This window comes from Herpailurus yagouaroundi, unplaced genomic scaffold, assembly GCF_014898765.1.
Source record: "Herpailurus yagouaroundi ecotype Mexico unplaced genomic scaffold, PumYag 28, whole genome shotgun sequence".
In the NCBI taxonomy this organism is placed as follows: Eukaryota; Metazoa; Chordata; class Mammalia; order Carnivora; family Felidae; genus Herpailurus; species Herpailurus yagouaroundi.
The window spans coordinates 46,676,522-46,695,152 of record NW_024412376.1 but is presented as its reverse complement, the minus strand read 5'-3'; the positions used below and the strand labels follow the sequence as shown (position 1 = coordinate 46,695,152).

Genomic DNA, 18,631 nt, shown 5'->3' with positions numbered 1-18,631 from the left:
ATCTCAAATATATCACTCAAATTCTAAGGGCGTGTAAGAATACACATTAACGTAAAAAAATATTTACAAGAAATCTATCCAGGCTTACTGTGACGAATACAGTCCACCCATAATTGGCACGGCATTTGTAAACACATGCACACTTTAAGGTGGCATTTAAAGAACTCTTTCCTTAAATAGATAAAACATTGCATTTGAAACCTTATTTATAAGAATCAGCAGTAGACTTTATTTTAGTAGATGGTATTGGAGTCAAACCTTTTGTCATAATATATTCATAAAGATTATAGGCACCATGGTTGGCTAGATTTTACTGTACCTGGAAGATCAGAATGTTAACATCATGACCCTTGATATTTATTTTTTATTGACATAACAAATATACAGTGATCGCTGTATGTCAAACACTGTTCTAATCACTTTACACATACCAATTCATTTAATCCTCAAGAAACTCCTAAGAAGAGTTTATCACATCTGCTTTATATATGAGGAAACTGAGTCATCAAGAGGTTGACTAACTTGCCTAAGGCATTAGAGGCAGTAAGACATTAACCTTCTCATTGCTAGTAAGCAACGTATAGGCTACATTCAAACTTGGGTCACTGGCTCCCAAGCCCCATGCTCTCATTTACTTTGCTATTTTGACAGAACTCATAAACCAATGGGCTTAGATTGTGATACAGAATACCCAAAGAAGGAAATGACGGTAGTTATTAAAGAAAAGAACACCACTTGTTTCCCGTAAACACAGGTACACACACACACACACACTCACACACACACACACAGCCCTCCAAGCCTCACACAGCCCTCATGTATTCACAAAACCAAATGATAAATTTGACAGATTTGAAATGTATAAAAATATATATATATATAAATATATATACTGATCCCCCAGAGAAGTGGTGATATGGAAATTAGGATCTTTAGTGTTTTTAGATTAAATTTTTTATACTTAAGTTTGTTTAACAAGCCAAGAATCAACCTCATAAATGTTATGTCCTGAGCAAGTATGTTACATATATAATGTTGTTTCTGTACAACCTTTATGCAATACCACACTATGTAGTTTTATGGTTTAACATGTATATGACAAATACATCTTTTATTCACCAATTTGAAAGAATTATCTTTATAATTTAAGGGTCCCTTTTTACATCTGCCTTAAAATAAGCAACAATTGCACCTTCCAGAAAATGCCTGTTTGTTGAACCATTGTAGTCCTCTGGTATATCTGGCCAATAACATGTGTTCCTTCTCTCCCCACCTAGTACCTTTGTTCTATCCATAGTGAAAATTTGTATTCTTTTTATGCACATTAGAGGATTTCAGATTCAGATTCTGAATTCTTCCCATTAGTGCTGAGAGATTATTTTTAAAAGAAGTTTTCTATACCAACCAATGTGCTTTATATGGCTCAGATGTTCATGTCAGGCCTCTAAGACATACTCATACATTTGTCAAAAAATTATGATAGAACTCCACTGAACAATGAAAATGCCAAGAGACATGAAATGGGGTAACAGAGAGGGCTTCAGAAACCTCTCATTACTGAGGAAAATATGCAGGCACAGGATAAGCGCAGGCAAGCGTCCACATCCCCACTGAAAGGCTGCAGCAGTTAAAAAAAAAAAGTAGAAGCTAATGATATGCCAGATAAGAAGCAGGTGTCTCTAGAGCATCACAGGACATTACTTTCTGGGAACAGAGAGCCTGTGCCATGCTATCGGGTGTGCTTCTGAGTCAGTCTTTGCAGCAAAGAGACAATTTCGCTTAACTTTTTAATTAACGTGTGTCCTTGCTGACAGACATTGTGAATGAGGCACTTTTTCCTTCCCATTATGGCTTAGACTTTAGATTTAATTACTGTGGAAATGAATCAAGAAACATGACTTCAGGCATAGCATTTTAAATGTCGGTAGAGTAACAATATTAATTCTCTATTTTAAAAGTATTGGTGTCATCCCATCTTCCTGATGGATGATGTGAAAATAAATTTTAGGAAGCAGGTGACTGACCTGGAGACCCTACCAGACATTGGGAAGATCACGTGTTAGTTGCAGTTAGGGAAGATTTTGTTTGGATAAAGACTTAGTTTTATTTTGTACATATTCACAATTCCTAATATATAAAGAAATTGTTCTTCAAGTGCGATATAAAAAGGGACTAGAGCCCTTTAAAACTTGGATCTAAATGAGCTAATACGCTATTATCAAAATCCATCCACATTGTATTTTATTGCCTAAAATCAGTAGGGGGAATACTTAACATTATTTTATCTTTCATGCCATGAGCTATGAACCATGGAAATGCGGTGAAGTTACTATATATTTAGTCCTCTAGTAAAATATGTATTTGGAAAAAAACCTAAAACTTTAAAATGACCTTAGAAGAAAGAAAGTTGAAGACATGTGGCATACCTTCTCATACAATCCAGGGCTCGGATAAAGAAGTCCTTGTGCAGCTGGTGCTCATCTCTCAAGATTGAGCACTGTTCAAGAGTCACCGACATGGACGTCCTGTCTTTGGCACTTTTGCAACAGGTGAAACGAATACCATTTAGTTTGCGACAAATCTGTAACACAGACATATGAACAATTTATTGTTCATTTGTAGATTACTCTAAGGTGTCGGACTCCTCTAAACACTTCTTATCCAAACACACCAAATTTATGTTAATTTATGACAGTCAATTGGTTCAATCTGCCCTAGCAAATGAAAAACATTATCTTTTCATTTCAAAAGCTAGTGGAACAGATTGAATTTATTTAGTTCTTTGTATGTGGTGTGTGACATGTGGGGCTGTTGAAGCCATATGAGATGGTAAATACCCAGCAGAGGCAGCAATGCCCCCTGAGAGGGGGCCTGAACTGCAGTGGAGGACAGTAATAATCACAGCTGAGGAGCAACACCTTAATTGTGAAGGGAAAATAAAACTATGTTTCCTGGATCAGATACTTGATTTGAATCCTAAATAGCTAACATCTTCTTAATTTATATTTAAGAAAACTTTGCTAGGTTTGGTTTTATGGTACGAGATTTCAAACATCCACAGGGCACCAGCGCAGCAGATAAGTGAACCACTAACCACTCATTAATGTAACTAGTAGGAAGAAGGACACCAAAATAGTCACTGTAAATCACTCATCTACTGTACCAGGTACGACGCTAATAGATTTCATATGGAACCCTGGAAGAAGATTTAATCATTCTTATTTTACAGATGAAGAAATTGAGGTTTAGCCAGGTTAGGTAACTTGCGCATAACTGAGCAGAACCCGGATGCTAATGTGGGTTTACATGATGCCAAGGACTGAGACTTTAATTTCTGTTCTGTTTCTTTTTGTAAATTCTTTCTTTTGTTATTCCAATGTAAGTCAAGAGAAAAATCTCTCAGCAGCAGTATTCTCTTGTCTATGGTTAGCAGGTGAACCATTCCATTCCTTTCTCTTCCCTGTCTTATGGTAGGGCTCTGATATGAGATACCAATAGTCTACATTAGTGTCAACAATACTAATCAACATGCAATTAAAATAAATCTAATGTGATACGATGCAGTTTTGCTTTATTATCTGACATCAGATAACTTAAGGAAGATCAATTTAAGAATATTTTACAGCAGATATCTGCCTTAACAGTTTTCTGCTTTAAGGAAAACATATAATGATACAGCTTATCAAGGATTTTTACCATGTTTTAATTGTGAATTTGATACTTACACTAGGATTTACAAGTCCTTATTAGAACTTTGGTACTTTCTCACCATTTCAAATATAAGCAACTAGAGAAATATGAAAGCATGATTTCACCATAAAATCTTTTTTATCTGTAAAACTTTAATCTTTTCAAATAAAAAAAATATTTCAAAATTTTAAACATAAAACAGCAAAGACTTGACTATATTCATTGCAATGAAATATAGACCCCAATGCCACTTATCTGATATGATTTTTAAAAGAATGAATATTCTTTAAAATGTGTTGCCTCTACTGGGGTGCCTGGGTGGCTCAGTCAATTAAGTGTCTGACTTTGGTTCAGGTCATGATCTCGCGGTTTGTGGGTTCGAGCCCCACGTCGGGCTCTCTGCTGACAGCTCGGAGCCTGGAGCCTGCTTCAGATTCTGTGTCTCCCTTTCTGCACCTCCCACATTCGCACTCTGTCTCTCTCCCTCTCTCTCTCAAAAATAAATAAACATTAAAACATTGAAAAAGAATTTTTTTTAAAAAAATGTGTGGCCTCTACTATAGTCAACTAACCTACTAAGGATAGTTGATGTTCTAAATTTAAAATCAAGAGGAGGCAGGGTAAATTAAATCAGAGTGGGCAGGTTGGGTCTTGGTTTCCTTATTTCTATAACTTCTTTGAACTATATGAACTTAATTTAAATGTTTATTTTTTGATATATAGAGAGAGTGAGTGCAGGGGAGGGGCAGAGAGAGGGGGACAGAGGATCAGAGGACCTGGTAGCACAGAGCCTGATGTGGGGCTGGAACTCCAGAACCGTGAAGACCATGACCTGAGCTGAAGTCGGACCCTTAACTGACTGAGCACCAAGGTGACCCTGAACTTAATTTAACACACTTGATAGGCATTTGGTCTCTTTAAATTCTCATTTTTTATTGTTTAAAATGTAATCAAGATAAAACCAAATAGCTTTATATGTTTTTTCTATGAGAATGTAAAATATTAACAGAGCAATATTTAATTAATAGGTTTTAAAAGAGAAGAAAATGAAATAGAGACAGAAATAAAAGCTTTTTGGAAAATGTCAAAGGGAATTTCCACATTTCTTCATTGTAAAAGTAGTACCCAAGTCTTTGATTTAAAAAGAGGATATTGAAACTGAGGTATCAGCCTAAAGAAATGCTGTAATAATAAAGTCAGTGTTGCTACATAATGCCAAATTTGCACACTGTGGGTTCCCTGTATTTTTCAAGGCAGACAACCATCCATTCAATGATTAAGTTGTGAGTGAGCTATATTTCGTCAGTATTTAAGTTTCAAAAAAGAATCCCAGGAATGAATGAGATTCATGGGAAAACTTTTAAAAATACATTCAAATGGTATAACAACATGTACTAAGAGAAAACGTACATTTGTGTTTGCATGTGCATATCCTTCATTTATCAATTTACATAACTTCATGATATGTCTATAATGACATATGTATATGTTCCTAAGTTGTCAGAAAGCATTGGTAAATGATCAAATTACCTTCCTATTATCACATTAGTAAAATAGCAAAAATAGCACACGACCCACCTTTGTGAAATTTTTGTGAGAATTGACAACCATAGGAGTCTTTGAAGATATAAAGAGCAGCCACACTGGGAGGGGGAAGCTATTAAAAACAACCTTCCTGTAATGCAGTATGGTGCTAAATGGGGCCAGTGTAAATGAGCTGCCTGAAAGCAACGTTTCATATTGTTACCTTGGATGTTCTTCCCTGGGGCTCCAAGAGGGCATAAAGGGAAGCTAACACAGATTTCCTCTGCCTTGTTCTTGGTAAATTATTTTATATAGACTCATGGTAAATTATCCATTCATTTTTCCCAGAAGAGAGTAAGTAATATTGGATTGTAATTGAACACTGGCAGTAGGGACAAGGCTTTGTTTTAAATGCTACTGATACAGAATGAATAGTTATGTCAGAAGATCAGTTACTGAACTCCAAATTACACAAGTAACCGTGTGTAGTAACTACAAATATGGCATTCATCATAAAGGTCTCCAAAGTGTCCCTTTTCTGATCCTCTTATTAGGAAAGGATCTTTGGGTGTGAATGCTTAACAAAATTCGTAAGTTCATGTGAGCTATTGCCTGAATGGTTGCCAGACAAGAAGTTAAAAATTATAGGCACTATTCTCTCCCTCCCTCTAGTAGAAACCTGGGGTAGGAAATAAGGCAGAACTTCTACCCTGAGGGTACCATTAAATGAGAAAGAACCATAGAAAATATAGCTCATTACCCCAAGAGCAATTCATCAGTAATAAATTCTATGCTAATATCTAAATTAACAAACCCATTTACAAGCTCATTAATTGAACAATATGTCCAGGAGCCTTACTGAGCCTTTCAGTCAGAGATCTGATAACCGCATTCTGTTGAAACCATATGTCTCGGGGTGCCTGGGTGGCGCAGTCGGTTAAGCGTCTGACTTCAGCCAGGTCACGATCTCGCGGTCCGGGAGTTCGAGCCCTGCGTCAGGCTCTGGGCTGATGGCTCAGAGCCTGGAGCCTGGAGCCTGCTTCCGATTCTGTGTCTCCCTCTCTCTGCCCCTCCCCCGTTCATGCTCTGTCTCTCTCTGTCTCAAAAATAAATAAACGTTGAAAAAAAATTAAAAAAAAAAAGAAACCATATGTCTCTAGAGTAGCACTTCAAAATCCTGATTGATATGGGTGATTGACGTTGCAACGTGTAATATGAAGAAAATCACAGAGACTTCACTCTCACTTCTAAGTGTCAAACATCCAGGATGTACAAGAAAAGCCAATAAGTAAAATTCTTTCTCGTTGAGTGCATCTTCTTCCATCTCTTGTTCTAGTATATTAATAGAACTACCAACAGCCTTGAAAATGCCTAATCCCCTTGATGATGGAGGATGACATCCGGTAACCCAAAGTGCAGAGGTTGAACCCTACATAGCAGATACTCGATGATGCTTACTGGTCAGCACAGTGACGGAATAAGATCTGGCTGGAGAGTGCTTACCGTTGCAGCCAGCCACATGATTTCTACATTCTTTCTTTTTTTGGCTTGGATATTTTGATGGAGATTTTCTAGTAATCCTTTTAAATCATTTTGTTCTTGAAAATGTGAAATATCTGGGGAAAAAAAAAAAGGAGAAAATAAGGGTGATAGTATTAAGCTGCCCATGGAGATGTGCTCAGTGTAAGAGCAAATAGAACTTCCATGACAACAAATAACATTCGGAGCAGAGAGCATCTGAGAATAATCATATTTATTAATCCCTCCAGCTTTATTCTTTTCTTAAAATATGCCTCAGTTTCCTCCATTGCCTCTTCTGTGCTACTGTGGTAATGTCAATTTTCATATACTATAATTTTACTAATAAGGGAAACATTTTTGATGATGGTTGCTGCCTCACTTCAACTAAAGCATGATTTGGATGAGACATGAGGTAGAATTTTATACTTTATTATCTTATAGTCACTTTTCGCTACTAAGTAGTCTGAAACAAGAGGGTATGTTACACTGAACACCTCAGGGGTGGGAGAAATCTGAAAGTTCCAAAAAAAAAAAAAAAAAACCCATGAAGTCAGTTTCCATAGCAAGATTCCTTAACCTCAGCACTATTAACATTTTGGACTGGATAGTATTTCATTGTGGGGAATGGGTTTATGTTCTGCCATGTAGGATGTTAGGCAGCATCCCTGACCTCTACCATTTAGAAACCAATAGTACCCTTCCTGTGGCAATTAAAAATGTCTCCAAATGTTTCTTGAGGGCAAAATCTATCCTGGTTGGGAGCAACTGCTATTAAGGAGCACAGGTAGGTCATGGAAAGAGGAACAACATGAGAGGTGATAGTTAATTATATGAGATAATTAGGTAGGGAACAGGAAATGACTGATTGCTCACATCTCTACATGCTAATAACTAGAGTGTAGGTAATAAATGGCACACATTTTATATTAAAACCTAAGGCAATGTACATCATGACACAAATGTCCCTGAGACTTGGTGAGATGGGGTTCGAGATCAGAATATAGAGACGGAAACAAAAAGGCTTTCTAGGAGAGTTGTTGGATTAATGCTGTACAGTATGAAAATGTGTTCTATTATTGAATCCACAAACTGAGGGATGAAGAATTCCTGAGAATTTTAATACAGGCTAAAAACAGAACAAACTCCATAAGCACAAAATGCACTGTGCGTAGGCTCTCCAGTAACAGTGAAGAAAAAATTAAAATATTCCTGAATCAGATCTCCCTCTCTCCCTCTCTCTTATATACACATACACACATACATGCACACGTGTGTGCACAAACACACATATACACACACGTACACATACATACACACACGTATACACATGAACACACACGACACAAATAAGCTGTAATCATAATGAGACTTCGTGCTTTCCAAAACCGTACCAGATGTTTCATTTTATCAAAATAATACATCTGAGTAGTTCTTGACTTCAGCTCCAGAGAGTAGAGCAAGTATCCTGATGAACTATACTAGCGATCTGTATCTACCAAGGAGTGAAAGTGGTTTATAAAATAAAAATATCCATTAAAAACAATTATATATTATCTCGAATTTCATGACCACAGAAGAGGGTAAGGTCAGGTACAATCGAGATGCAGACCCTATGTTAGGGAGGTGAGATTTAAAATATTCATATAAAATATATGCATGATTCCACTGTATTAGTCTCTAAATGGAAAAACTATCAGAAGTCAAACCCTTACTATGTAACTATACATGGTTCTCTTAAGAAAGACAAGGTCTGACTAAAAGTATCACATTACTAGGTAGGAGACTCTCTGATATACAGAAATTTTAACAGGATGCAGGCCAAGGATAAAGGGAAGGAGAATAATGCAGAATCCTTAAAGAGAGTTACAAAAACAGCTCAAGACTACAGCTGACCAAAGAACAAAAGGACAATAATGCTGCTTTTTAATTGATACTGATAGTATACAAGGAACAAGAAGTCAGGTCTGCCATTGATGCCCTTAATGAATTAAAATTATAAGTAGCCATTTAAAAACATGTAAAGATATATCATTAACAGATAAAGTGTCCTTGACATTGTTGAAAGGAAAAATTGGTCAGATCAACGCATGAATTTATTCATATAACACTGTATGTGTATGCACGTGTGTGTGTGCTTATGTCTCTCTATACATGCATGAAGGCAGAGCGAGACATCGGTTTTGATGTTAACAGTGGTCTTTGTTAGGTTGTAGGATTTAGGGTGATTTTTCAACTGCCTTCCCATGTCATTTGAGACATTTAAAATGAACACGTACTGTTTCTAAAGAATAAAGTTATTTTAAGAGAAAGGGAGAACACAATATAGGCATAAGAAAAGGAAAGAACCCAAATTCTTAAGATACAAAGAGTTGACCTCAAAATCTTCACAGTTTAGTAGGGTGAGATGGATTTTAAACCATTATTAACCGCAGTGAAATGTGCTGTGGGCTATGACATTAAGTCAGTAAAAATAATAATAGAAAAAAAAATAATAGAGACCCAAGGGAAGGAGTGCCTAATTCCATAAAGAATACTTGGGTATGGAAGAATTTTTAGCAAAAGTAAGGCCTTGTGGTTACAGAAAGCATTTGAGTGTGGAGAAATGATACAGCACTATCAAAGCAGGGAATTTGTCGTTCACCAGGACCTTGCAGGGCATGGTCCCAGAGGCAAAAATTATGAAGGGTCTTTTCTGTTATGCTAGGAAATTTGGGCTTCATCTTAAAAAACAGGAGCAATTAGGGTATTCTAAATAGGGACATAACCATATCTGACAGGTCCCTAAGATATTTTCTGAAGTCACCTGATACAAATGGCTTTCGAACATTTTTGAAAGGAATACAGAGTAAGAATTTTACCTTATATGATGCCCCACAGCATGATGCTCACATACACAAACACACACACCCTTCTGTAACAAAAAAATTATGACATAATATTTACCCTTAGTGCAAACACTGTTCCCTGAATATGTTCTTTTCTATTCCATGTGATTATTATTATTACTCTTATTGTCCCAACCCTTGAAACTGATAAAACAACCTGGAGTCAACATAAACAAATTGCAAATTACTGACTTAGGGCAACCCCATATCCAAGATGGTAAGTGACTTTCACAAGGTTCCTTGTCAGAGGAAGTAAAAAAATCCTAGTCTCCAAATTCCAACGCCGACAATTTCCCCCATATCTGTGCCAATGTCTTCACAATTAGCTGGTGGTCCTAAAAGTCAGTTCCAGTATCAACACAATGAACCAGCTTCTTGAGAATTCTGAGAATCCAGAGTAAATATAGTGATTTTTCAAAATAATTCCGTTTCACTGTTGACATGAAGATTTTTTAATCAGTTATATAAAATATACTATAAGGATCCTAAATATAAGTCAAATAAATGGCCATCCTTAGCCTATTTCTACCCCATAAAGAGAGCACTTTAAGACAGACATGATGTCCCATGGAAATCTCAACCCTTCTCCCCAGGGCATGCTTTTCAGAAGGAAATCATTCTGATGTTCTTAAAATTTTCAGGCCACTCTTTCTATTTCTATAATGATAAAGCTGGCTTTATTCAGAGCACATCTCTACCAATTCAATACTTTGTTTGCTGCCAGTTTTTTCTCAACCTGACCAAAATCCTGCAGGTCACAGAAATTCAGGTCTGGTTCTGGAAAGAAGTATCATTAGTAATGACTAGATTGTGGATTAATAAGTGAGATTTTAAGATAAAATGAGAAATCTTGATAAATCAACTTAAAATCCTGGTATACATGGAATGTGGATTAGTTTAAACTTGGAATAAATCTCTTCAAATGTAAATATCGCAAGTCTTGCTTTTTGCTACTCACTCCTGCATTACTCTAGCACATAATTTAAACAGGATAATTAAATCTCCATACTTATCTCCGTAAGAGTATTCTTTTTTCAAATAGGTTCAAGAAAAAAATCAGGTGAAACGTACAAGAACGTTCACTGCATTATTGCTTATAATATTCAACAACAGAAAAAAAAACACCTAAGTATTTATAAAGAGAATGGATAAATTGTTATATATTCATGAAATGTAACATTATACAATGGGTAAAATCAATAAACATGCTATATTATATATGTACATATCAGCATGAATATAGAGTAAAAACTATGTTGAGCAAAACAATAAAAATTATGGGACGCATCCAAAATAGTAGCAATAATATAAAGTTAAATATGTAAAACTACCAGATTTTTTATGGATAATATATATGCAGTAAAAGTGTGTATGAGAATGTAAAACACCAAATTCAGGGTACTTCTTTTCTCAGAGAAGGGAAGGTGAGGAATTAAAACTGGAAGGTGTGGAAAGGGAGCTTTCATTCTATCTGTAAGTTGTTTCTTAAAAAAAAAAAAAAAAAAAAGAAAATTCTGAGGCTGAGTGATGGGTTCCCTAGTGTTTGTTATCTTATGATGTATTCTTTTTTTGTTTGTTTGAAACTTTCATAATTTTTTTTTTAAAGAAAGCATGGAACCAAGCTTCCCAGAAAGTGATGCCAACTCCGTCCCTGATCTGACATGTGGTCTTAGGTGAGTTGCTTAACCCTCTGTCCTTATTTTCTCTACTGCAAAATGAGGACAATAACCCTGTCATGCTTCATCGACTTGAAGTGGAAAACAATTAATAAAAGTCTGGGCAGAAGCGGCTACATTGTTAGATTCTGTGTCAACCCTGAAAAACAGAGAAAGACATTAGTAGCTCTTAGGAAAGCATCCACAGTCTCAGGAAGCCTACTTTCTCAGCAAAAGTCAGAATTTATCCAAAGTAGGAAATACTCTTTCAACACATAGAGGTGCACACAAAGATCAGAATCAGAAACACTCACAACCCCCGTGACTGTTCTCTTACCACTCTCTCATGGAACATAAGAGCCAAAAACAGAGTCACTTTTTATACCAATATCTTCCTTATGACATTGACCTGAATCAAAGATGGGGTGCTGACAAGCAAGCAGGAATGGGACTGTAAACTTTCACCTGATTGAGCTGTGATGTTAATGAGGCCAAGGCAATAGCTTCATCACCTCACAGTCAAATGACTTTATGTTGCCAGAGTGTTCCAAGATGAAATGGAATTCCCAGCACCACACCTACTTCCCACTTCATAGCTGGCACAAAATTTAAATGGGATCAATCATACTTCCACTCTGATGTCAATTTATATAATCCCATCCACCTTGAAATCAGGATCAGTTCAGAGATGGGCATTTGAAACTAAGCGAACAAGAACTTGACCGTGACCTCAGCAATCATTTCATGGGTATGTGGGTGACCTCTCCTGCCCCAGCTGAGTGAAGCTGAGGACTCAAATGTGGAAGGAGGAGGAAAAGTCCTCTTTATCTGTTTGGTTGAGTATGAGTTGAGCATGGGGATAATTGGTCATGCCAGCCATCATTTAAGATGGACCAGATGTAGGATAAAGTCTACACTAACAGTGGTTAAGTGATGAATTAGCATGGAAAGTGTCTTTTCAATACTGCTAAGCCATTGAAGCAACCTTCCCTTGAAGGGTTGCGTGCTTGACCTTTGGAATTTTCAGTTTTGTTCATAAATTTTCTTTATTGTTCAAGCCAGTTTGAGTCAGGGTTTCTGTCACTTGCAATCAAAAACATTCTAAGGTAAAATACGTGGCTATATAATATAGGCATTTTTAACATTGACCAGCCATATTGCAAACGTGTATTGTTGCTTTAGAGATGAGAAAATGACAAGTAAATTAGAATGTCTCTCGAAAGCAGCACATCAATCACCTCTACAGTGATGGTTTTAAGACAAGGCTCTACATTCTTTGACACTCCTTCTATTGAGAGATGGAGTTTATGTACTTTCCCTTGGAATGCTGGTGGGCTTGTCACTGTCTTTACTAACAGAGTATGGCACAAGTGACGCTATGTCACTTTGGAGTCAGGCCATAGATGCCAATGCAGCTCTTGTCTGATTCTCTTGGAACTTTGCTGTCTGTGTTCCCTATCTTGAGGTGCTCCCTATAGGAGCCCAGGCACTATGCTGGGAGAAGCCCAATCACATGGAGGCTCCTATTTAGGTTCTCCAGTCAACAGTTTCACCCAAGTCCAGCCCTTAGGTCATCGTGGCCCAGGTGTCAGAATGCAAGTGCAGAAGCTTGCAAGTGCAGAAGCTTGCAAGTGCAGAAGCTTGCAGAACACTCCAGTCCCCAATCAGTTAAGTGACACCCTGACACCGCCCCCCCCGCCCCCCACCAATCTTTCCAGCTGAGGTCCCAGATATCATGGAGTGCAGAAAAACCATCTTTACTTCCTCTGTCTGAGTACCTTCCTCTGTCTGATGCTTACAGAATCTGTGAGCATAAATAAAATGCTTCTGATTTTATATCAGTAAACTTGGAATAATTTGTCACCTGGTAATAAATAACCAGAACATCTACAAAAGGAAAAAAATTGTAAGAGTCTGTATCTTTAAGTATTGAAAATAAACATATAGGGACACTTGGGTGGCTCAGTCTGTTAAGCTTCTGACTCTTGACTTCTGCTCAGGTCATGATATCATGGTTCATGAGATAGAGCCCGTGTTGGGCTCTGCACTGATAACATGTAGCCTGCTTGGGATTCTCACTCTCCCTTTCTCTCTTTGTCCCTCCCCTGCACACTATCTCTCTGTCTCTTAAAAATAAATAAACTGAAAAAAATGAACATATAAAGAACAATACTTTCATAGTCTACCCTGGTTAGTACTATATCCTGTGATATCAAATCTTCTCTACAATTAATTCTGAAATAATTATAGTTAAATTAACTACAGTTAATAGTTAACTATAGTTAAACTAGCAAGCAAACAAATGCAATTAGGTGAAAGCCATTGAGATGTCTTAAAATTGGAAATTATGTTCTTTTGGATGCTGTAAAATCTTGAAAATATTAAAAAAAAAGCCCCAGTGAAACTGGCTCTATTTAAATTGTATTTCCAACTTAACAATTTATGAAAAAGGCAATATAAGAAATCAAATATCAAACTCCCCACCTGAACAGAGCTGAATAATATTTTTGACCTATACACCTTCATTGTTTCCTTTTAAATGAATTTCAAGGTTGCATCACCCATAGTAAATGAAAAGACAACTTTACAAGTAACTGTGTTAAAAATTCTTCAGGATTTTCCTTGCTCACTGTCATACATTGAAGGCCATGGGACTTGGTGTGCAGGGAGGAGAGAATTATAACATATTAATTTTTTTTCCTATTTTTGTTTTTGTTAAGAAAACACTCATGATTTGATTTCTGAATCTCCAAATAGTTTCAAGTCATTACAAAGGGTTGGGGGGGAGATGGTTTGCAGGTAGATGACTCTCAAAAGCCTAAATGCCTCAGATACTTGAGATAGTTTTATGCACAGACAGAAGAAAATTTGAGTATGGAAAGGAGGTTGACACAGATTCCCCAGCTGAGGCTTCTTGTGAGCCCAGTTGCACTGCCTGCATTCTAGTGAGTGTTCACTGCCTTAGCAGTGAAGGCAGTTGATGGCTGCCTTTCCTTTTTCCCAAGGCAACTCCCAAGTCCCTGCATTTTACTTTGACAAGAATAGCAAGAAAGGTCCTGTTGAGAGCATACATTACACACAAAATGTCTGAAAACCAAAGCAAGTATAGACTTCTTAAAGCTTAGGACAGAAAGGAAAGCAGCTTCTGAGATATTTCCAGTACCCCACCTCCCTACCATGTAAGAGCCAGGCTGCCAGTGAAATATGTCAAGGCCACATGGCAGCATAGAGGGGCAGATGCATAATGAGGCCATCTCCAAAAAAAGAACAGTTCAGCACTTCCATGCTCCACTTTCTGATAACATGGAAGGAAATGACTCCCAAATTGCTAGAATGATAGCCAAAACAAAGCAGGAGAAGACAGTTGAGAAGACAGGGCTTTTTCCCAATAGCCAAGGTCTCTGCGTTACTTCTTTAGGCTCCTGGAGGCAAGTAAGAATGAGATCTTTAATATTTCATACTATATGGAATAAAATAAAGAACTCCTGAGGTATTAAAAAAGGTACAGATGAGGTAAAATAGAGGAAGAAGATTACAGAAACAAAGCTGCCTTGGGCGGCTCCAACATGAAAAGGAAAGAGGTAATAAAAACACAAGGTAGACATTTCATTCCATTCCTACAGCTCCTTTTTTGGCTTGAAGTGAGCTATAGTTTTATAACCTAGGCTTCTCATATATTTATAGTTTATTGATAGCAACAAAATATATTAAACTATCCATGTCACCAGACTTATCTTTTCTGATCCCTTGATAAAGATAATTTTATCTTTGAGTGTTGAGTTTCTCCTCCTTCTCTGACTTCAAAGATGAGTCTGAGTTTTGTTTTGCAGAACTGGAAGCATGAGGAATTTAGGATGTAAGAAAAGGTAGACCAGAAGGAAACAAAAGACTTCGCACTTGTGGCTGAGGAAAACAACACAGTAAGCAGTGAATGTTTGAGAGAGTGACATGCTCAATAGAGTGAATTAGAAACTTGGACAAAAGGACTTCAAAAGAATCATCATAAAGTTGCTAGTTGTCTGCTCTTTGATGTTTAATTAAAAGTTGGGACTAAAGTTTATTTACCTTTAATTATTGGGCTCTTTATTAGATGTCATACTATGCTGAAACTGGAGTCCTAGGAGATTCATGTTAAATTAGGTGATATTTATTTCCAAAGGGGAAAGTGAATCCTAAGATTTTTAATATCCACCTTACTCCTCACTGTGGGGCCAATAAACTTATCCTAATGGTGATGATTTCAGGATCTCATTCCTATCATAGTATTTCACAAAGAGATATATGCTTTTTTATTTAAAAAAATTTTTTTTTCAACGTTTATTTATTTTTGGGACAGAGAGACAGAGCATGAACGGGGGAGGGGCAGAGAGAGAGAGGGAGACACAGAATCGGAAGCAGGCTCCAGGCTCTGAGCCATCAGCCCAGAGCCTGACGCGGGGCTCGAACTCACGGGCCGCGAGATCGTGACCTGGCTGAAGTCGGACGCTTAACCGACTGCGCCACCCAGGCGCCCCGAGATATATGCTTTTTTAAAAAGATTATCAGACAAGCAGTGATTATAAGAAAACAATTTGTTAAGGTTAATATAGATAGGTATTTATATTTGAATAAATATACACAAGACAGAGGAAAAGAGACTACCGAATGGGGAAAAGAGGCAGGTTGCTTCAAACTATAGGAAGAGCTTTATAATCAATTTTAACTGGATCAATAAGTTGACTTGTTAGTACAAAGGAGACATATAACTCTCATGAGAAACTCAAAGTGCATACAGTCATGATCTTATCCGTCACTGTAACATTCATAAGTGCAGTGTGACATCTTCTTAGCACAGACACTGAGACTGGAAATATTAACTCCCTTTCTCTGGTGAGATAATGGTAGAATGTACTTTGATGTATTGGCATATACATATTGATTATTCTCATTTAATCGATAACGAAATGGAGGCATTCAAAACATCAAGTGATTCACCTAAGTGAGCTTTCAATTGAATTCATATCTTTTGACTTCATGGCATTTTATGTAGACTTAGTAGGCTGGTTTACTGGGAGTCTAGCCAATCTTCGATGAGTGGTAAAATTTGGAGTGCAAGACTCAGTCTACTTACTCTACCAACAAGGAAGCCCCTGTGAGAGGGAAAGAATGTAGAAAGATGTAAAGTTGACTGATATACTAATCTTAGACTTTTCCTATACAAATTAGAGCAGAAGAGGGCTAACCAAAAAACTGATGCGTCTAAATTGCGAGGAGCCTGAAGTAACGTAGAAGATGCAGAGATCAATGCTGAGATAAACAGGGGGGCGGCCATCTGTATGGGCATCTGTGAGTGTACATGTCTACCTCTATTATTTGCAGTACTGTTTACATTTGTTGCTTCAGTCTAGTGCACAAGTTATTGGACACCAGAAGTCTATGTCTGTGGTTTTACCTGCACATAGAAAATTAAAACTGAATACTGTTTTGTATCACTTTTCCTTTCAAAAAGCCACAGAAGTGTTTCTAGAGACATATCAGGTAAAAAAAAATCCCTTAATCTTTATTAATATCAGAGAAAATTAAAAGCCTGAAGAGGTAAGTACATGAGAGTTTCTTCTTCAATGAGCTGAAAATAAAGGTGCTGCTGGAAATATGCAAATGTTTTTTAAATCTGCAGTTTTAAATTGAAACGATCAGAAGAACTACAGCAATGGGAGAGCAGCAGTACAAAAGTGAAAAGAACACTTAACTGGGAATCAGGAAATATGGAACTTAGTCCCTGTTCACCCACTAGCTAGGTGTGTGAACTTAACAAAATCATCTTGGATCCCAAGCCCCTTATAGCATTTCTTAAAATGTGTCCTGAGGGGCACACATTTGGCAAGATGCTTGTGAGTATTATATATATATTTGCTATATATCAGATTCTTTAAAACATTCATAAATGACCTCATCTATCTCATTAATTCATTCATTCAACAAATAGTTATGGAGTATGAGCTATAGGCCAGATAATGTTTTTGGTAGTTGGGATATAAAGTCAAAATATAGACAAGGATACTTGTCCCCAAGGAGCTTACATTCTGAGGAGATACAGCCAAACAAAGTAAATGATGTATTGTACACTAGATGATGGTAGGTGTTATGGAGAAGGGGACTAAGGCATGGGAGATTGCAATTCAAAAATTTTTTTTAATATATATATATATTTTTAATTCATTTTTGAGAGACAGAGTGGGAGTGTGCGAGGGGCAGAGAGAGAAAGTGACACAGAATCCAAAGTAGGCTCCAGGCTCTGAGCTGTCAGTCCAGAGCCGGTCATGGGGCTCGAACTTGGCCTCTTAACCTACTGAGCCACCCAGGTGCCCCAGGAGATTGCAATCTTAAAGAGGGCAGTCAATGGGGCATGTGGGTGGCTCAGTAGGTTGTGTCTGACTTCAGCTCAGGTCATGATCTCACAGTTTGTGAGTTCGAGCCCCATGTGGGGCTCCAGCACAGAGCCTGGAGCCTGCTTTGGATTCTGTGTCTCCTTCTCTCTCTGCTCCTCCCCCAGTTGTGCTCTGTCTCTGTCTCTTAAAAAATAAGGAAATGTAAATAAGAAATTTTTTAAAAAATAAAGAGGGCAGTCAAGGGTGTTGTATGTAAGTGATGAATTACTGAAGTCTTACTTCTGAAACCAATATTGCGCTGTATGTTAACTAATTAAAATTTAAAAGGAAATAAATAAAGACGGTAGTTAAGAAAGGCCTCACTAAGAAAGTGACATTTGGGGAAAGACTTAATGGGACGAGTGAAGGATCCATATATAGGGAGAGAATTTAAGGCAGAGAATTTAAGGCAAGAAAAAGTCCCAAGAAACAGCAAGAAGTCAGTGTGGGGCAGAGTAGAGCAAGGGAGGGAGAGAGGTAGGAAAGGAGAGTCAGCAGATTTGCTGCCAGATAACAAGGAACCTTGGAGACCACCGTAAAAATTTAGGTTTTTAGTCGGCTGAAAAAGTAGGGGCTATCAGAAGAGTTGGAGGAGAGACGTGATTTCATTTTCATGTTTAAAAGATCACTTTGGCTGCAGTGATAGAAACTGAGTGAGGCTGAGAGAGGAAACAAAAGACCAGACGGACCTTATTGCCATAATATGAGAGTGAGAATAATAAGGACTTGCACAGAATGGTAACAATATAGGTGGAGGGAGCTGGTGGCACACACTTGGGAAATAGAGCCAGTGAAATTTTCTGATGGACTGAAAGTGGGGTGTGAGAAAAAGAGAAGAGTCAAATGTGACTTCAATGTTTTTTTTTCCCAAAGCAACAAATAAGCTAGAATTCATTAAAAACTAAGATGGAGATGATTGTAGGAAAAGTAAGTTTTTTTTTTTTTTTTA

General features: G+C 37.3%; 1 protein-coding gene across 9 annotated transcripts in view; it reads right to left on the bottom strand.

The window, feature by feature from the left end:
* INPP4B (inositol polyphosphate-4-phosphatase type II B) overlaps nt 1-18,631 on the bottom strand; it is a 789,997-nt gene that overhangs the window by 47,202 nt on the left and 724,164 nt on the right. For 8 of the 9 annotated variants that reach the window (XM_040473200.1, XM_040473128.1, XM_040473146.1 and 5 more), the window contains 2 exons: nt 6,718-6,830; nt 2,427-2,581 (listed from right to left, as the gene is read on the bottom strand). In XM_040473200.1, the coding sequence (XP_040329134.1) occupies nt 2,427-2,581; nt 6,718-6,830 (268 nt within the window). Of the gene's footprint in view, nt 1-475; nt 481-2,426; nt 2,582-6,717; nt 6,831-18,631 lie in introns of all 9 variants that reach the window. The other variant, XM_040473174.1, reaches the window with a different exon arrangement.